General features: G+C 40.5%; 1 protein-coding gene across 7 annotated transcripts in view; it reads left to right on the top strand.

Annotated features, from left to right (window-relative positions):
- LOC132872736 (E3 ubiquitin-protein ligase rnf213-alpha-like) overlaps positions 1–21839 on the top strand; it is a 281839-nt gene that overhangs the window by 238839 nt on the left and 21161 nt on the right. For 6 of the 7 annotated variants that reach the window (XM_060907787.1, XM_060907788.1, XM_060907785.1 and 3 more), the window contains 9 exons: positions 396–573; positions 2423–2616; positions 2832–2939; positions 3243–3344; positions 5776–5964; positions 9662–9755; positions 10304–10338; positions 15466–15560; positions 19782–19935. In XM_060907787.1, coding sequence (XP_060763770.1) covers positions 396–573; positions 2423–2616; positions 2832–2939; positions 3243–3344; positions 5776–5964; positions 9662–9755; positions 10304–10338; positions 15466–15560; positions 19782–19935 — 1149 coding nt within the window. The remainder of the gene's footprint in view (positions 1–395; positions 574–2422; positions 2617–2831; positions 2940–3242; positions 3345–5775; positions 5965–9661; positions 9756–10303; positions 10339–15465; positions 15561–19781; positions 19936–21839) is intronic. The other variant, XM_060907786.1, reaches the window with a different exon arrangement.

The following is a 21839-nucleotide window of genomic DNA, read 5'->3' as shown; positions in this document are numbered from 1 at the left end:
CCTTCAGTATCACAAATGTGTTTAAATCAACTAAAACCATGCAGGCCTCCCCAGTGACTGGCACTGGTAATGCATGCTGAGTGACACTGTTTCTGTGTGGATTCCTCACCAGAACTGTACAGGCATTATCGTGTGACACACACATGCATCTCAGCCCTATCTAAAATATGATGCAGTCATTGTAGCCAGCTCATTGTGTTTGTGTCCAAGAAGCTTATGTATTCCACAGATCACCCAACATAGAATAGCACTTGATCCAGCACATCCTGTTATTTAACAGTTTATTTAACTCCTTGCTATGTGTGCATAACTCAATTTTGAATATGACACTAAGTAAGAAAGTATAAAGATTTTTAAAGCTTTTGTATAACTGTACTTAATAAAATGTCCTGCAGGATCATATCCACTTTTCCAGTCAAGGCTGTCTCATCAACAAGGCAGTCAAATGTCTTGGAACCTGTGTGTTCAACGAGTCTGACCAGAACATGATCTCTGAGGCTCTACACACCATTGCAAAACTGCGGTTTGCCATCACGGTTGCCTCTGATGTCATCAGGAGTGTACTGTCTGAAGGTCCTTTAGAATTTTTACTTTCACAATACAAACTCTGTACATTTATCATTTACACTATGATTTGTAAATAATCTTTGACCTGTATTGCACTCAAAACAATACAGCAGCACATTATTTAATGTTTTACCTCATGAATTTTATTGTTGTGTTTTTTTAAACACGTTTCACTTTTGATTCTTGCAACACGTTTCAAAAAAGTTGGGACGGTAAAGCATTTCCCATTTTATAATGTTCCTGTTCCTTCTCCCAACACTTAAAAGATGTTTATGGACTGAAGACTCCAAGTGATGAAGTGTTTTCAGGTGTTATTTTTGTCCCGTTCTTCCTGTAAACAGGACTTAAGGTGTGTAACAGTTCGGGGTCGTCACTGTCATATTTTTCATTTCTAAATTCTCCACACATTCTCTATTGGGGACAGAGGGGACACGCCCTCTTCTTCCACAGCCATGTCTTTGTAATGTGTGCAGAATGTGGTCATAAGTCATGTACCTTTACCAAGGGCACTGACCTAACCCCATACCATGACAATCCCTGGCTTTTGGACTTGTTCCTGTAACAGTCTGGATGGTCCTTTTCCGAACACAGTGTCCATTTCTTCCAAAAAAAGACCTGGAATACTGATTTGTTTTAATGCAATACCCGTTCCCACTGTGTGATGGTCTATCCCAGACGCCTCAGAGCCCAGAGAAGTTGATGGCACTTCTGGACACAGTTAACATAAGGCTTCCTTTCTGCACAGTAAAGTTTTAACTGGTGTTTGTGGATGTAACTCCGTACTGTAGCTTGATAAAAGTTTTCCAAAGTAATCCCGAGCCCATATGGTTTTATCAGCCGTCGATGAATGACCGCTCTTGATGCCGTCTGAGGGATTGGAGATCACGGAGGTTCAGATTAGGCTTGAGCCCTTTACACACTGAAATTCCTCCAGATTCCTTGAATGGTTTAATGATGATATGCACTACGGAAGGTGAAATATCCAAATCCCTTCTTATCTTTCTTTGAGGAACATTGTTTTTAAATATTTCAATAATTTTCTCATGTATTTGTTGACCGACTGGAGCTCCTCGGCCCATCTTTACTCCTCAAATATTTGGTCTTTCCTGGAGAATGATTTTGTCCCAAATCATGATTACAATCACCTGTTTCACATCACACCTCATTACTCACCCTAAACTTCCCCATCCCAACTTTTTTTTGGAATGTGTTGTAGGAATAGATGGATATTAACAAATGAAATGAAGTTTATCAACAAAGTTGGGTTCATTCTATCTGCAATGAAATAGAAGTCAAAGTACTTTTTTGTCTGTTTGCTTTTGTTTTTTGCCTTTTACTTTTTTTTTGGCCTGCAAGGCTGTGAGAGGTACAGTTTAAATAATTCCTCACTAAACTGCTTAACAGTGTAAACCACACTGTTAAGGAACAGTTCTGATACAGATAAAAGTGCAGGTTAATGTTCTTTATTAAAATCCAAGCAGACAGACCCAAAACACAACCATAGGGACCATGCTTGTAGGCTGTGGTGTGTTCTGGGAAGTGGGCTTCAGCGTGGAAAAAAACATAAATCAATCAATAATGTAGTTTGATTAACAGGGGCTTCAGTGAGTGTCAGCCCTGTGATGATCTGGCAACTTGTCCAGGGTGTACCCTGCTTCTCACCCATAGTCAGCTGGGATAGGCTCCAGCTTGCCTGCAACCCTGTACAGGATAAGCGGCTACAGATAATGGATGGATGGGCTTCAATGAGGCATATCCATATCTTGTTTTAAATTTTAAAACTTTTGAGGGGGAGAGAAAATTCCTATGAAATTGTTCTAACAGTATAAAGTATGTGTAATATTTTATACTTTAGAGGTTGCGGTTGATGCTGAAGAGTGCAGACATCTGCGAAGCTTGCAAGAGCTTTTGTCTAACACAGACAATCCGTGGATACAAATATTTCTGCTACGCAACATCTGTGAGATGCATGGATTCAGTCTCATCCATCAGCTTGGACAGAGTACAAAGTTCCAGTGGATTATACCGAGTCAGGTGTTGAAAGAACAGGTAAAAATCTTCATACTTGTCTTCAGAAGCTTGTTGAACATGAAATTACAAATGAATTAACATGATCTTTGAATGTGAACTTGCACAACATACATTTTTGTCTTACCTTTGTGATTTTTTTTTTTTCAAAAATCCCATTTAATTTTATATTATGTTTTGGAAAAATGTATGAAAACTTTAATTATTTTGCTCAGTATAACAGTTTTTGACCTCAGCAGGCCATGTCATCAGTGGATCAGTTCCACATGTATGGACAAATTTACAAGAAGATTACTTCTGACTCCTTCAAAGCTTTAGAAGAGCCTTCACACGAGATTGCAAAGGTACTGTACATGGATTTATTATTATTATTATTATTATTATAAGTAGTAACGCTTATATTGTTTGTATGGAAAAATATGGAAATAAGAGTTATATAACTTTCAAGTTCTGTAAGCACAAGCATTTAGTGAATATTATGTGCCAATTAAAATGTTCAAAACGTAGTTAAATGTAAAAACATAACTAGAACAGAATATGAGGACTGTCCACAGGGTGACAACAAGAGGCTCGAATAGATATCAGGAAATATCATGCTGTAATGCTGACACCAACCACTTCACTTAAAGATGTGTTTAATTTCACAGGAATCTGATGAAAGCACTCCGTGTTTCCGGGTGTGTATGGCATTAGCTGCAGTCAGACAGGCCACACAGAACAGAGCCTCAACCAACAATGCCGGCTCTCTGGTGAGATTTTTCCATAAAGTTATAATTAATTTTCTTTCAGCTACAACCCCAGTTCCAAAAAGTTGGGATGCTGTGTAAAATGTAAGTAAAACAGAGTATGACGATTTGCAAATCATAGAAACCCTATATTTAATTGAAAATAGTACAAAGACAACATATCACATGAAAGTGAGAAATTGTTTTTGAAAAATCTCTACTCTTTTGAATTTGATGTCAGCAACACGTTTCAGAAAAGTTGGGGCGGGGCAGCAAAAGACTGAAAAAGTTTTGTAATGATTTTTTTTTTAAAAAAGTAAAAAACTAATTTGGTTAACTGTCAACAGGTCAGTAAGATGATTGGGTATAAAATGACCCTCCCAGAGAGGCGGAGTCTCTCAGAAGTAAAGATGGGGCAGGGTTCACCGCTCTGTGAAAGACTGTGTGGACAAACAGTGCAACAATTTAAGAATAACGTTCCTCAATGTAAAACTGCACAGAATGAGGATCACATCATCTATGGTCCATAATATCATTAAAAGATTCAGAGAATCTGTAGAAATCTCTGTCTGCAAGAGACAAGGCTGAAAACTGACATTGGATGCCTGTGATCTTCAGGCCCTCAGGAGACACTGCATTAAAAGCAGACACGTGTCTGTAGTGGAAATCACTGTATGGGCTCAGGAACACTTCAGAAAACCATCATCTGTGAAAACACTTCATTACTGCATCCAGAAACCCCACCCCCTTCTCTGGGCCCGAGCTCTTTTACAATGGACTGAGGCAAAGTGGAAAACCATCCCAAAGTCTGACGAATCAAAAGTAGAAATTCTTTTTAGAAATCATGGACCCCACGTCCTCCAGGCTAAAGAGGAGAGGGACCATCCAGGCTTGCCATCAGCGCACAGTTCAAAAGCATCCAGCATCTGTGATGGTATGAGGGGGCATTAGTGCACATGACATGGGGAGCTTGTACATCTGGGAAGGCATCATTAATGCTGAATGATATAAACACGTTTCAGAGCAACATGCTGCCATCCAGACTAAATCTTTTTCAGGGAAGGCCTTCCTCCTTTCAGCAAGACAATGTCAAACCGCTTTCTGAACATATTACAATTGCATGGCTCTGTAGTAAGAGAGTCTGGGTGTTAAACTGGCCTGCTGCAGTCCAGCCCCGTCTCCCATTTAAAACATTTGGTGCATTATGAAGTGCGAAATATGACAAAGGAGACCCCGAACTGTTGAGCAACTGAAATCGTATATCAGGCAAGAATGGAACAACATTTCTCTTTCAAAACTACAGCAATTGATCTCAGTTCCCAAACATTTACAGAGTGTTGGTAAAAGTAGAGGTGATGCAACACAGTGGTAAACAGGCGCCGTCCCAACTTTTCTGAAACGTGTTGCTGGTATCAAATTCAAAATGAGCATATTTTTCAAAAAACAGCAAAATTTCTCAGTTTCAGCATGTGATGTTGTCTTTGTACTATTTTCAATTAAATCAGGTTTCCATGATTTGCAAATTATCGCATTCTGTTTTTAATTTATGTTTCACACAGTGTCCCAAGTTTTTTGGGAAACAGAGTTGAACATCGGTGCGTGATTACTGACTCTTAAATGCTTAATTATAATACGCATATGTTAATGTTTGATTAAATTATTCAGATGTATGGAGTTTTTGGGTTTTTTTTTTTTTTTTTAAATGTTACATGGCATAGATAAAGCATAATTAACTTTAGGCTTATACAAAATTTTGAACAAGGTTAATAACATCAGTCAGAGGCATCTAAACTGAATTGTATTGTAACATTCAGTGTTCTCAAATAGCAATCACTGCTTATGAATCGAAATCGTATGGTATTGTGTGGAACTTTTACACCCTTACTATTAAAATGCTAAGGAACTTCAGTTTAGATATCTCATCTCATTATCTGTAGCCGCTTTATCCTGTCCTACAGGGTCGCAGGCAAGCTGGAGCCTATCCCAGCTGACTACGGGCGAAAGGCGGGGTACACCCTGGACAAGTCACCAGGTCATCACAGGGCTGACACAGACAACCATTCACACTCACACCTACGGTCAATTTAGAGTCACCAGTTAACCTAACCTGCATGTCTTTGGACTGTGGGGGAAACCGGAGCACCCGGAGGAAACCCACGCGGACACAGGGAGAACATGCAAACTCCACACAGAAAGGCCCTCGCCGGCCACGGGGCTCGAACCCGGACCTTCTTGCTGTGAGGCGACAGCGCTAACCACTACACCACCGTGCCACCCAGTTTAGATATATAATGAAGATATCGTTGCATGTCCTTCCTGCGTAGTTAAAGTGCTTATAAAATGATTTTTCAGAGCAGCAAAAGGGGCACAACAGTATGATCTGATTATTAGGGGGATCTGATCAAATGGCTAATTACAGTCTACATCACATACACAACTCTGTAACTAATTTTAGATCTCCAAGATGAGGATGAAGTCAAACACAGACACCAGCTGGGAACAGCTCGTGAAAATCTGTGAATCGGCACTTGAGGATTGCAGTCTGTGTCCGATTGTTTTACACACTGCGCTAGTAGCACAAGTTTCTACAGCACCAGAGATGAAACTGCTGAATTCTCTGTGCTTCAGTCCAGGAACATGCAAGGTCAGTACTTTAGAGCTAATTTTATCAATGGTTTGATTTAGAATTATTTTAAAGTTTTGTGAATAATTACCTGCCAGTGGGAAAGCCAGGTCTGAACATAATTTTCTATGAAAGGCATTTTCTTCCTGCAATGAGTCCCATCAGTTGTAGAAGACAATGCATAATTCGTTAAAAAGTGATTCAGCTCTTTTTAGCCACAGTGTCAGTCACTGGTTGCTCTTGACACCTGTTTATATTAATCATAGTTTTGCTGATTAAACTTGGTGGACTGAAATCCAAGAGGTATATTAAGTTTGACTAACAAGAGTTTAGTAACAATAAGTAGTAAAATAATAAAATACACAATGCTAATTGGTAAGTAATGGGTTACTTACATTCATGGTCGTGACTCATGGCATCTTCATTTTGACGTAATTATTGCATCTCAGGAAGCATTGTTTACATTCATCAGTACTGGTTTTTCTTCTTCATAACACAATCAAAATGAGTGTCCACTGTCAGCTATTTTAGTCTGAATATTTCCAAAAACAAAGGAAGAAATATAATGAGCACTGCTGTGTCCCTCTCTGCACAGTGTCTTTCAAATTTAACAGCTTTAAGCTTCCACAGCTTCCCAGATCAAGGTGATCTCACACAAGGGTAAAGAAAACTAGCTCACAACCATCTCACCATTTCATATTTACTATATAAACTAAAAGCACCAAGGCTCAAGAGAATACTGGGGGAAATATGTAAAATAATTTAGTTTAATATACATAGAAACAAATCATGAGCAGTATGTTAGGGTTTTGCTGGGATTCAAACCTGGTTCACTGGTGTGATAATCCAGCAGACCCCCACTAGGCCACCAGGGGGATGACTCAAATGCAGAGGCTTGAGGCAGAAGTAGAAAAAGTATCAACAGGTCTATTTACAATATTTACAAAAATCCAAAAAGCTCAGAAGATGAAGGGAAAAAATAAGAAATATCCAAAGTACAAAATAAAAGCCAAAAAACCAGAAAAGAAAAGGCAAAAATACCAATGCTCAAAAGATCCAAAAACACAGTAAATACTAGGTCCAAAAAACAAAGTAAAGTGCAAAACCAAAAAGACAAGGAACACGGTACAGAGGAAACCGGAGCTAAACATAACAGCACAGAGACTCCATGACAAGAGGACTGAACTCAGGGGTATAAATACACAAACTAAAATAGGCCACAGGTGACACTAATGAGGACTCGGCAGGGCACAAGACACACGAGGGGTGTTCACACGGCAACTTTTACTCCGGTGTAGCACCGGGGCTGCCCCGGTAGAGCGTTCACACGGTACAAAGTTATACCGGTGTAGCCCCTGAAAGCTGCTTAAACCGGTGCAAATCTAACCCTGCTCGGGAGGTGGTTTAAGAAATTTACTCCGGAGTAAATGCTAGTTTGCGGGGCAGCACCGATATAAAATGGGCCGTCTGAACGCTACAGGGGTAGACTCGCTACGCGTGAGGAGAGTTGATTACATACGGGCATTGCATAATTTGCATCCTGGTATTTTGCGCTTCCAAAATGGCGAATATCAACAACAACAGAACTGCGTGTCTTCCAGTGTTGCCAGATTGTCAGTTTTAAGTGCATTTTGGTGGATTTGAACATATTTTGGGCTGGAAAAAGTCAACAATATCTGGCAACACTGGTGTCTTCATCCACGTTGTTTTCCCGGCGCTTGATGATGCCATGACAACCAGGAAAAGGAAGTACATTTTCACGCATGCGCATATTTCATTTCCGCATTATTACTATCGGAAATGATAGTAATAACGATAGGAAATGATAATAATAAAAGGAAATGATATCAAAACTTTATTACTATCAAAGGAAATGATAGTAATAAAGTTTTTGCTACTATTGCACGGTCGCAGAAACTGCCGTGTGACCGCAAGTGGGGCTGCACCGGTGCTGACACGCTTCTCTCTAGTAAGCAGGGTTGTGACGTGTGAACGCTCCACAAAATTTACACCGGCGTAAGATATATCGCAACAAAATACATCGGTGCAGCATCGATGCAAATATGTGCCGTGTGAACAGGGCTATGGAAAACAACAAACATAAAACACAGAAACAATGGCGGCCTCTAGAGGCCAAAACAAACATGACAAGAAAATGAAATAACAGCGGCCTCTAGAGGCCAAAACAGTCCCAGTCCTAACACAGTATCCTTTCAACTGAAGAAGAAGAAGCCTTTATTTGTCACTTGTACACTTAAGCACAGTGAAATTTAGTCTCTGCATTTAACCCTTCTGAAGCAGTGAACACACATATGCGCACACAAATGAGCAATGAGCACACACACATACCCAGAGCAGTGGGCAACTATGCTACAGCACCCGGAGAGCAGTTGGGGGTTCGGTGCTTTGCTCAAGGGCAATTCAGCCCAAGGCCGCCCCATGTTAATCTACTGCATGTCTTTAGATTGTGGGGGAAACCGGAGCACCCGGAGGAAACCCATGCAGACACGGGGAGAACATGCAAACTCCACACAGAAAGGCCCCTGTTGGCTGCTGGGTTCCAACCCAGAACCCTCTTGCTGTGAGGTCACAGTGCGAACCACTACACCACCGTGCTGCCCTGAAGACTCCTTGTTGTTAATAGCACATGCTATTTTGCAGTGAACTGTGCACTGTAAAAAATGATTTGATGTTTTAACTTAGTTAGTGTCCTTAAAATTTTGAGTTCATTGAAATTAATATAGTAAGTTAACACAATGAGGCAAACAATTTAACTTCATCTCATTCTCATCTCATTATCTCTAGCCACTTTATCCTTCTACAGGGTCGCAGGCAAGCTGGAGCCTATCCCAGCTGACTACGGGTGAAAGGCGGGGTTCACCCTGGACAAGTCGCCAGGTCATCACAGGGCTGACACATAGACACAGACAACCATTCACACTCACGGTCAATTTAGAGTCACCAGTTAACCTAACCTGCATGTCTTTGGACTGTGGGGGGAAACCGGAGCACCCGGAGGAAACCCACGCGGACACGGGGAGAACATGCAAACTCCACACAGAAAGGCCCTCGCCGGCCCCGGGGCTCGAACCCAGGACCTTCTTGCTGTGAGGCGACAGCGCTAACCACTACACCACCGTGCCGCCCTACAATTTAACTTACTATATGAATTTCAGTGAACTCAAAATTTTAAGGCAGCCTGGACACTAACTTTAAGTTAAAACATCAAATAATTTTTTACAGTGTGTGGACTGGCATTAGCTTGGGTGTTTTGTTAATAGGTATTTTCTTGACTTCACAGTTGTGTATTTAAGATGAAGCATAAAATTTGAAGCTTTCTTCCAGCTTACTGGAGGGGGCTTTGCAAGTATTTGCACATATCCAATGAATGTCATTGACATTTACTTGGGAGCCCTCACAGAGACTGACTGAATATACCACAATTATGAATGTAGTCAATGGAAATGAAATGCATGAACCATTGTAAATAAAATGCAGAAGGTTGTGTGCAAGTAGTCCGTTAGATACAGATAAATTATTTAATCAAACACTGCTGGATTTATGGAACTTACAAAGATTTCAAAAATATCAGACATTCTTACAGTATCTAGTACAGCTGATGATGAGGGTCGAGGGCATAATTACTTCTGTAAAGGCTTTCTGATAATGATGTGCATTTTAATTCCCCCTCAAACGCACACTTTTTTCTGATGTCCAGGATTTCTTCATCCCAACTATGCCTTACTCTATAAATGCAATTAAAGACTGGGCTGAGGACATGAAGAAATCAGAAGGCAATCTGAAAATATGGGGTAAGGTTTCTGCATGCTTTTCTTATTTTCTTATTATTGCGTTCTCATTTTCTTATCAGGAAAGAGCCCAACTTAGTGTGTGTGATGGAAAGGTATGGATTAGATACAGTCACATGCGGTAAGAGCTCTGGTACCACACCTCTTGATCAGGGGTGGCCTCTGTACACACATGCTTTGTGAGGGTTCATGTGAGCATGTTAATCTAGTCTGCATGTGTTTTGTGGATTTACTGAAGGTGTAAGATCTTGTACTTCAACAGTTGACACGGGAGTTACTGCAGAAGTGCAGAGTATCTGAGTTACTACTTTATCCCACTCAGTCTCTGTATTAGTGTAGTGAGAGCTGTATTTACATTCTTGGTATTAAGTCAGTACCTTTTAAGGTGGGTGTTGAACTTCAAGGGTGTTTCTTGTCTTCATTTCCTGACTAGAGAGGTATCCAGTATGGGGAGCTGCTGCTCATTTATCCCTAACTCATTGCTCATCATCATGTTCACAGTTTTCAGTAAATTCCTTTTGTCAATTAATTTTTTAACTCTTTCTCCACAGCGTGTAGGTGTGGGGAACCTCTTTTAATTGGCAATGTGAGTATCAACTTCATATTTAAGAATAATGCTTGATATTATATAGACACGAGTGTTTTAGTGGAAAATGTGCCACTTTTATTTTTCATCCGAGCTACATCCGGGACATGGAGAACCAAAACCATGACGTAAATCTCTATATGTCATTCATGAGGAAATCAATGAATTGTTTTGATAAATTTGGGGACTTTTTGTTCGTGAATGTGCTGATATAATAAAAAGAAAATCACATGTTGGCTTGAAGATATGAAGTTTATCTTCTCATGTTGAAAAACTCACATTTTTCAGAGAAAATACATCACAGAACAAGTCGAAGACGAGTAGCTGAATGGAATATATCTGATATAACACGAAAAAAGCCAGCCAATATTATTATTATTATTATTATTTATTATTATTATTATAAATACATCTTCTCTTTTCCATTTTTTCAATGTCCATTGGTGTGCTCTTCTCTTGTAAACAGAGGGGAACCATCAGAGCCTTCTAGGCCTTCAGAGAAGACTGAAACATATCAGCATTTCAAATGTTATATTTAATTTCTTTCATAATTTCATGATAATTCATCATGGCACTGTCTGTCTCGAAAGATAATGGTATCTGCTTCAAGGAGGACAAACTTAGTATTGGCATTTTTTCATATGGCTAATTAACCCAATTCTACCAAAACACTGATGATTGCAGTTAGGACATATGAAGTCCTGGTTTGCTATTTCATCAGCAGCTGATCTGGGCCTATTGTGTCATCTATGTCGCTTTTCTTGGTAGTGAAAATTATTCTCTCATGATAATTATTCTCTTCTAATTCTAATTTGACCTCATTTTCTATCAATTGTGCTTCAGAAATGAAAGGGTTAGTGTCCTGAAAACATTAAAATCGAGTTCTCCAATGAGATTGTTTTGTTTGTTGTCTGTAGGCTGAGAAGAGTTTAGAGCTGCTCACTCATTGGTTAGGACTTCATTGCCGGGACAGAAGGTCATGGCAGTGTATGTTTATGGAGGAAGTGGCAGATGAATTAACCAATCAGATTTTGATTTATAGTGAGAGGGAGGGACCAAAAATGTATCGCCCTCGGCCTTCTCGAAGGCCAATGCGAGTCTAACCACGAGTCGGCACCGTCAGCACAGCAGTGAAGTCACCTTCCAGCCAGTGTAGTGTTAGCGAATGCTAATAAAGCGGTCAAGCCAGTGCTATCGAGAGCTACAGGCTAATGACCGAGAAACTAAGATTTCAGTCTCCAGACTCTTCTTCCATGCTGCACGCTCGCTACAGTATTTTTCACTCAGACTTAAGTATTCATTTCCCTGTGTAATTTACTGAGTTACTTTTAAAATCCACATCGACAGCTACACACAAAGGAGTGACCTGGCAGCCTGACGCTAATCCCTTACAAAATCCTTTACCCTGTTGCTTTTTTTGGTGTCTGGTTAAGATTTCGCTGATCTCAAGTCCCAACTCAAATAGTAACGGTTCACCACTACTTGTAAATGTGTGTGAAGAATATCTAATGAAGTTTTGGCAACCTTTCAGGTTACCAATGTGTCTTTACTTTCAATTTATTTATTTAATGCTTAATTATAGCATAGCTAATCCTAGCACTGGATTCACCTAGTGTTTCTCTTTCCCAGCAAACAAAGAAATGGTTGTGTACATGCACAGCAGAAAGCACTCTCACTGAATATTCGCATCAGCTCGGACATGTGACATCATGTTGTCTTGACAACATGCAATATTGTAAACCATTTTCAACGCTCATTCTCCATTGGGTAGAGTGACGTAATACACGTAGGATAAGCAATATGCTAACAATATTGCATGCTATCAAACCAAATGAATGAAACCCACTAGAAGGGAATAAAACACATTTTTATTCCATGGAAAAACTGGCTTGTATGTATAGTAATTCTCGATATTTCACTCTGATGATGTCACTCCCAGTGTTTTCCAGCTGACTAGATGTGTGTTGTCAAAATGGTGAACCAGTTCAAAATTAAAATTCTTTTGATTAACTTGTGGATTTTTTTTTGTGGACGTGTCCATATGATATAAAGAACATCACACTATGGTGCAAAGATATGAAGTTTATCATCTTGTGTTGAAAAATAGATTGCTCATTAACTTCACTCACTCATAAGATACAGTGTCCTGCAAAAGTATTCATCCCCCTTGGTGTTTGTCCTGTTTTGTCGCATTACAAGCTGGAATTAAAATGGATTTTTGGGAGGTTAGCACCATTTGATTTACCCAATATGCCTACCACTTTAAAGGTGCAAATTGTTGTTTATTGTGACACAAACAATAATTAAGATGAAAACACAGAAATATAGAGTGTGCATAGATATTCACCCCCTTTCGTATGAAACCCCTAAATAAGAGTTGCTCCAACCAATTCACTTCATAAGTCACATGATTAGTTTATTAAGCTTCACCTGTGTGCAATCAAAGTGTCACATGATCCATCACATGATTTCTGTATAAACCAACCTGTTCTGGAAGGACCCTGACTCTGCAACACTACTGAGCAAGCAACATGAAAACCAAGGAGCCTCCAAACAGGTCAGAGACAAAGTTGTGGAAAAGTATAGATCAGCGTTGGGTTATAAAAAATATCCCAAACTTTGAATATCCCACGGAGCTCCATTAAATGCTGGATGCTAATGTTAAAGAGGCTTACAGCTCTTCCCCCCTCCCCCCACTGGGCAGGTCAGACCACAACCTGATTTACCTCTCCCCCTGCTATGTGCCTCTGGTGAAAAGACTGCCCACCACGTCAAAGATAATGAGGAGATGGACAGATGAGGCCAATGCGACACTGCAGGGATGCTTCGAGGTGACATACTGGCAGACACTGTGTGAGCCCCACAGAGACAACATTGATGGGCTCACAGAGTGCATCACGGGATACATCAACTTCTGTGTGGACACCATTGTCTCAGCTAGGACTGTCAGCTGTTACCCCAACAACAAGCTGTGGATAATGAAGGACATCAAAGCCCTCTTAAATGAGAAGAAGAAGGCTTTCAGAGCCGGCAATAAGGAGGAGGTGCGAGGAGTACAGCGTGAACTAAGAGCAATGATCAGGGAGGCCAAGGAAAAGTACAGGAGGAAGTTAGAGTGGAAACTCCAACAGAACAACATGAGAGAGGTGTGGAGTGGAATGAAGACCATCACTGGTTACAAGCCAACCAACAGTGAAGGAGTAGATGGCAATGTGGAAAGGGCGAATGAGCTGAATCTTTACTTCAACAGATTTGATGGCGTGACTCCAACCCACCACCACCACTCTTCTGCGGCATGGCTACAACCACACACTTCACATTCTCTCCCCTCCCCCACATCTTCTTGCCCAACCTCATCCCCATTTCAGGACCTCGCTCGCACCTCCTCAACAAACCACCTGGCTGAGCACCCCCCCCCCCAGAAATACCTTCATCCCTCCCCCACAGTGGTGTTGGAGAAGGACAGTGTCCAAAATAAAAACAATCTTCCTTCCCATCCTCTACATGAGGAGCTGATCAGCTAAAGGAGCACGTTCAGTAAATGGCTGATTCTTCCATGCTGCACAACTGAGAGACACAGAAAATCATTCCTACCTGTCACAGTCAAGCTGTACAATGCCACTGTGTATACTGTATTCTTAAACTTGGGTGTAATATATGTATATAGGAATCATTATATATAGAATCGCTTTATTTTGCTTTTACTTGAAGTTATGGAACTTATTTAAATTTATTTTATTCTATTTTTATTTTATTTTATTTTTATTCTTTTTTTTCTGACAATTTTATCTTCTATTTTTAGACATGTTTACTTTTCTTCTCTGATTCAGGAGCTTTGTAGCAAATTTGAATTTCCTTCCGGGGATTAATAAAGTAATTCTGATTCTGATAAATCCATTATAGCAAAATGGAAAGTATATGGCACCACTACAAACCTGACAAGAGAAGGCCCTGCCCACCAAAACTCACAGACCGGGCAAGGATGGCATTAATCAGAGATGCAACAAAGACACCAAAGATAACACTGAAGAAGCTGCAAAGATCCACAGTGGAGATGGAAGTATCTGTCCATAGGACCACTTTAAGCTGTACACTCCACAGAGTGGGGCTTTATGGAAGAGTGGCCAGAAAAAAGTCATTGCTTAAGAAAACACATTTGGAGTTTGCCCAACAGCATGTGGCAGACTCCCCAAACACATGGAAGAAGATTCTCTGGTCAAATGAGACTAAAATTGATCTTTTTGGCCATCATGGGAAATGCCATGTGTGGCGCAAACCCAACACCCTGAGAACACCATTCCTACAGTGAAGCATGGTGGTGGCAGCATCATGCTGCTGTGGGGATGGTTTTCATCTGCAGGGACAGGAAAGCTGGTCAGGACTGAAGGGAAGATGGATGGCACTAAATGCAGGGCAATTCTGGAGGAAAACCTGTTTGAGTCGGCCAGAGGTTTGAGACTGGGATGAAGGTTCACGTTCCAGCAGGACAATGATCCTCAACATACTGCTAAATCTACACTGGAGTGGTTTAAAGGGAAACATCTAAATGTCTTGGAATGGCCTAATCAAAGCCCAGACCTCAATCCAATTGAGAATCTGTGGCATAACTTGAAGATTGCTGTACACCAATGCAACCCATCTAACTTAAAGGAGTTGGAGCAATTTTGCCTTGAGGAATGGGCAAAAATCCCTGTCGCTAGATGTGCTAAGCTAATAGAGACATACCCCAAGAGACTTGCAGCTGGAATTGCAACAAAAGGTGGCTCTACAAAGTAATGACTTTGGGGGGTGAATATCTATGCACACTCCAGATTTCAGGGTTTTTTTCCATCTTAATTATTGTTTGTGTCACAGTAAAACAACAATGTGCACCTTTAAAGTGGTAGGCATGTTGTGTAAATCAAATGCTGCTAACCCTCCCAAAAATGCATTTTAATTCCAACTTGTAATGCGACAAAACAGGACCAACACCAAGGGGGATGAATACTTTTGCAAGATACTGTATATATTCACCAGTCAAAGATAAACTTCATATATTCACACAACAGTGTATTATCCTCTATGTATTTGCTCATATTTAGATCATACTGTAATAACACCATAAAATATTGTTTGTGTTTAACCTAGTGTGGGCAACCATGGGTAAACGCAGTCTGCGTTAACTGTCACAGTGCCGTTGGTGGTGAGAGACACAATCCAGTAGAAGGGTTCACAGAATTTGAGTAAGTGTTTGAGTATAAAGACCTCTGGTAGACTTATAGTACACCTAACTTTCACCTAATGACACGTCAGTGTTTTTATATATATATATATATATATATATATATATATATATATATATATATATATATATATATATAAAATTGACAATCACAAATGGGGAACCTGTCTCTAATTATGAGGAACTTTTCCCACATTTAATAATGATGTAAATTTTGGACTTACAATGTTAAGTCATGGTCTCTTAATATGGCTCTCTGTCTATAATTGTCATCACTTTGCATGCTTTCTCATTAATGCCTTTTGCTCACTTTTTTAGTCTGATATCTGTATATTTAATCCCTTGCATACTTAAGTAATTTGTGGATTTTGGACTCTTGGTGATCAGAATTTCGGAAGGTTACAGGTACTACATACTACTGCTAAAATATCAACATAAAATACAGTCAGGCCCATAAGTATTTGGACAGCAGCACAATTTTGGTTAAGTTGCCTCTGTATATCACCACAATGGATTTGAAATGAAGCCATCAAAATGTGACTGAAGTGTAGACTTTCAGCTTTAATTTAAGGTGTTTTAATGAAAATATCACATTGGCTGTTTAGGAATTGCAGCCATTTTTTACACAGTCCCTCCATTTTCACAGGCTCAAACTTAGATAAGCCATTAATTTGTTTATCTAGCCATTAGATAAATCATTAAGCCATTTGCATGGCCTGTTTCATGACCAACTAAGGACATAAGTCTTCAGCTGATTTCAAATGTTCTGAGAATTTACATTTGCTAGCTGTTCATGGGCAGTCTCAATATGCTGTCCCAAGAGGTGTCGATGCAAGTGAAGGAGGCCATCATTAGGCTGGAGAAAAAACAAACAAAAAAAAAAAAACCAGACCTATCAGAGAGAGAGAAGAAACTTTTGGAATGGCCAAATCAACAATTTGGTAAATTTTTAAAGAGAAGGAATGCACTGGTGAGCTCAGCAACACCAAAAGTCCTGCAAGACCATGGAAGGCAACTAAAGTGGATGGTCACTGAATTCTTTCCTTGGTGAAAAAAAAAAAAAAAAAAAAACCCGCTTCATAACATCAGGTCAAGAACACAGTGGAGGTTGGTCTGTCATTGTCAAGGTGTGTAATCAAGAGATGCCTACGGAAATGTAAATACAGAGGATTTACCTCAAGATGCAGATCACTGGGAACACTCAGGAACAGAAAGGTCAGATTAGACTTTACTTGAAAGCCTACCCAGTTCTACAACCCCGATTCCAAAAAAGTTGGGACAAAGTACAAATTGTAAATAAAAACGGAATGCAATAATTTACAAATCTCAAAAACTGATATTGTATTCACAATAGAACATAGACAACATATCAAATGTCAAAAGTGAGACATTTTTAAATTTCATGACAAATATTGGCTCATTTGAAATTTCATGACAGCAACACATCTCAAAAAAGTTGGGACAGGGGCAATAAGAGGCTGGAAAAGTTCATCTCATCTCATTATCTCTAGCCGCTTTATCCTTCTACAGGGTCGCAGGCAAGCTGGAGCCTATCCCAGCTGACTACGGGCGAAAGGCGGGGTACACCCTGGACAAGTCGCCAGGTCATCACAGGGCTGACACATAGACACAGACAACCATTCATACTCACATTCACACCTACGGTCAATTTAGAGTCACCAGTTAACCTAACCTGCATGTCTTTGGACTGTGGGGGAAACCGGAGCACCCGGAGGAAACCCACGCGGACACGGGGAGAACATGCAAACTCCACACAGAAAGGCCCTCGCCAGCCCCGGGGCTCGAACCCAGGACCTTCTTGCTGTGAGGCGACAGCGCTAACCACTACACCACCGTGCCGCCCGCTGGAAAAGTTAAAGGTACAAAAAAGGAACAGCTGGAGGACCAAATTGCAACTCATTAGGTCAACTGGCAATAGGTCATTAACATGACTGGGTATAAAAAGAGCATCTTGGAGTGGCAGCGGCTCTCAGAAGTAAAGATGGGAAGAGGATCACCAATCCCCCTAATTCTGCACCGACAAATAGTGGAGCAATATCAGGAAGGAGTTCAACAGTGTAAAATTGCAAAGAGTTTGAACATATCATCATCTACAGTGCATAATATCAAAAGATTCAGAGAATCTGGAAGAATCTCTGTGCGTAAGGGTCAAGGCCGGAAAACCATACTGGGTGCCCGTGATCTTCGGGCCCTTAGACGGCACTGCATCACATACAGGCATGCTTCTGTATTGGAAATCACAAAATGGGCTCAGGAATATTTCCAGAGAACATTATCTGTGAACATAATTCACCGTGCCATCCGCCGTTGCCAGCTAAGACTCTATAGTTCAAAGAAGAAGCCGTATCTAAACATGATCCAGAAACGCAGACGTCTTCTCTGGGCCAAGGCTCATTTAAAATGGACTGTGGCAAAGTGGAAAACTGTTCTGTGGTCAGACTAATCAAAATGTGAAGTTCTTTATGGAAATCAGGGACGCCGTGTCATTCGGACTAAAGAGGCGAAGGACGACCCAAGTTGTTATCAGCGCTCAGTTCAGAAGCCTGCATCTCTGATGGTATGGGGTTGCATTAGTGCGTGTGGCATGGGCAGCTTACACATCTGGAAAGACACCATCAATGCTGAAAGGTATATCCAGGTTCTAGAGCAACATATGCTCCCATCCAGACGACGTCTCTTTCAGGGAAGACCTTGCATTTTCCAACATGACAATGCCAAACCACATACTGCATCAATTACAGCATCATGGCTGTGTAGAAGAAGGGTCCAGGTACTGAACTGGCCAGCCTGCAGTCCAGATTTTTCACTCATAGAAAACATTTGGTGCATCATAAAATGGAAGATACGACAAAAAAGACCTAAGACAGTTGAGCAACTAGAATCCTACATTAGACAAGAATGGGTTAACATTCCTATCCCTAAACTTGAGCAACTTGTCTCCTCAGTCCCCAGACGTTTACAGACTGTTGTAAAGAGAAAAGGGGATGTCTCACAGTGGTAAACATGGCCTTGTCCCAACTTTTTTGAGGTGTTGTTGTCATGAAATTTAAAATCACCTAATTTTTCTCTTTAAATGATACATTTTCTCAGTTTAAACATTTCATATGTCATCTATGTTCTATTCTGAATAAAATATGGAATTTTGAAACTTCCACATCATTGCATTCCGTTTTTATTTACAATTTGTACTTTGTCCCAACTTTTTTGGAATAGGGGTTGTAGAACAGGATTCTTTGGACAGATGAAACTAAGATTAATTTGAACCAGAACGATGGGTAGAGAAGAGTATGGAGAAGGAAAGGAAGGGCTCATGATCCAGAGCAGACCACATCATCTGTTAAACATGGTGGACATGGGTGTGTACAGCTGCCAATAGAACTGGGTCTCTGGTGATTAGTGATGTGACCGCAGATAAAAATCGCAATATGAATTCTGAAGTGTATAGCGCTATATTTTCTGCTCACATTCAGTCAAATGCTGCAAAACTCATAGAATAGCGCTTCACAGTACAGATGGATAATGACCCAAAATACTGCAAAAGCAACCCACAAGCTTCTTAAGGCCAAGAAAGGGAATGTTCTTCAATGGATGAGTCTGTCAACCCAAATGAGCTGCTTTTCATTTACTGAAGACAAAACTGAAGGCAGAAAGACCCACAAACAAGCAAGAACTGAAGGCAACTGCAGTAAAGACCTGGCAAAACATCACAATGGAGTAAGCTCCACATCTGATAACGTCCATGGGCTCCAGACTTCAGGGGCTCATTGACTGCAAAGGATTTACATCCAGGTATTAAGATATGCTTATATTTATAATTGTGCTCATTTGTCCAATTGCGTTAGAGCCTGTGAAAATGGAGGGGTTATGTAAAAATGACTGTAATTCCCGAAAGGCTAATGCAATATTTTTGTTAAACTCTGAGTTGAAGCTGAATGTCTACACTTCAATCACATTTTAATTGCTTTAGTTCAAATTCATTGTGGTCGTGTACAGAGGCAACTTTACCAAAATTCCACAACTGCCCGAATACTTATGGACTTGACTGTGTATTTGCTGTTCACATTGAAGTTCATTTTATTTCTACAACTCTCTGCATGAAGCCTATGAAATAAAACAAGCTGCAAGAGAATGCTTCTGGTGACTTTAATAACAGTATCATATTCACATGGTTTTATTACAAGTACTTTTTTGTTGAAATAAGTAATGCACAGGGCAGAGGAAGAGTTCACAACCTTGGTGATCCTAACAGTCGGAAGGAGCAGGATGAAGAAAGGAGTCTTTATGGTGCTAACCTTCACATGGTGCGAGCTTTAATACACTCCTCCATGATCTGGGGTTTGAATGAACACGCTGAGGTATGTTAATAAATTTTATATATATATGTGTTGTAACAGTAATATACATTTTTCCACTTTGTAAAAGTTATTAACCAAAAGTGGCCGTTTGTGTGTGTGTTTTGCATTTTTGAAGTGCTACTGTTCTAGATGTAAATAAAGATGCTTCTAAGTCATCAGTCATGACACTGATGGAGCACACAGTGTGGCATTATGATTATTATAACTGTTAATAAATAATGAAGATTCTCTCAGGTGAAATTACTACAGGTCCAAATAAATACATGGGACATTATTTGAGTCTATAGAAACCTTTGTAAAGTATTGGCTTTATAATTGTATTTATAACATTGACGTATTGTGCTCTTTAGCACAGTTGCTTCTTGACTCAGACTCTCTCTTTTGAGTTTTGGAACAGATATATATATATATAAAAGAAAAAGCTAGCTGGATAGCTCAGTTGCTAACATCATTGAGGTCACAGGTTTGTGCCCTGGTTGAGTGAGGGCCTGTAGGCAAGGCCCTTAATGCTACCTGCTTACCTCATCAATGAGAGACAGGAAAAACAAGTCATACCGACTCCGACGTCACCTAGTGTAACAAGGTCCGCATCAGCAACTTGTTGTGAAATGGGCTACTGGAACAAGAGTAAGACACTCATGGACAAGAGCTGACAACACTGGACTGTTGGAATGCTACTAGTCAAGTAACCCCAGTGAGAGGGGTGAGATGCAAAGGATGTCGGACCAATGGATGCTTCGATACCCAGCATCTGCAGTAACACCAAAACAACTGATAACTCAGTGTTCCAATATTCAGAAGCAGCAACTGCCAGGAGAATAAATCAGATGTTCTCCACTCAACTATCAAAGGTATACACCCAGTGGCAGGGTAATAGCAACATGGGTCCAGATCCACCAAGGCTGGAGACTGAACAATACTGGAATACTTGAAAATGAAGAACTGGGCAACAAGAAAGCCTATGACTCGATGCCCCACACATGGATCCTGGAATGCTTGAAACTGTACAACATCAACAGACTATAAAATGGACCTCCTCTACAATGGACATGGAAGACAGCCACAAGTACCTTGGAATCCTGCAGGCAAATGGTAACCATGAAAAAGCCACTAAGAAAGCAGCAACACCCAAATACCTACAGAGGGTAAGGCAAGTCCTGAGAAGTCAGCTGAATGGGAAGAACAAGGTCCAGGCCATGAACACCTATGTCCTGCTGGTCAGCAGATACCCTGCTGGCATAATAAGCTGGCCAAACAGGGGCGTAGCTAGGATTTTTCAAAGGAGGGGCCCACACACTGACTGGCAGCCTGAATACGTACCCACAGGTTTGTAAATGAAAAAATACATTGAATACATTTGAGAAAATAACACGGTCTTTGCATCATTCTTTCATCTCATGTTGCAAGCTGTTGAGATGTCGGACAATGATTAGGCCAAATCAGCTTTATCCGGCAGTGTATGGATCGCGGCTTGACATCTTACCCTAGTCAACCGATGCAGATCTCTCTATTCTTGTTGTCTTACTGCTCATTGGCCAAAATGTTTCTCAGTAAAAGGCGTCGTGGATGAAGAATGGCAAAGATGTCAACGATCTTGTCAATGTTGATCGCTCTGCCATTGTGTATTCTTCCATGTTTCTAGAAACGGCACACTAAAACTTAGCTTCGAAGCCACAAAATGCAACTTTGATGGAAAATATATATAATAAACTGCTTACCTCTCTTCACGTCAAAAGAAGGAGGAAAGTTTCATTTGTTTTGACATGGCGAATTATTAACATGAGGAAATACTCGTAATTCGCAACTAAAAAGACTGCAGCTACACTGGCAGCTTGACCATGCTTTCTAGTGCGATCGTGTTGTGGTTGTGCAGAACTGGGTTTTCGCACCCAAACCACAAGAAG

This window comes from Neoarius graeffei, chromosome 24 (genome assembly GCF_027579695.1).
Source record: "Neoarius graeffei isolate fNeoGra1 chromosome 24, fNeoGra1.pri, whole genome shotgun sequence".
Lineage (NCBI taxonomy): Eukaryota > Metazoa > Chordata > Actinopteri > Siluriformes > Ariidae > Neoarius > Neoarius graeffei.
The sequence above is the reverse complement of the archived record's forward strand: the minus strand, read 5'-3'. Positions and strand labels throughout refer to the sequence as shown.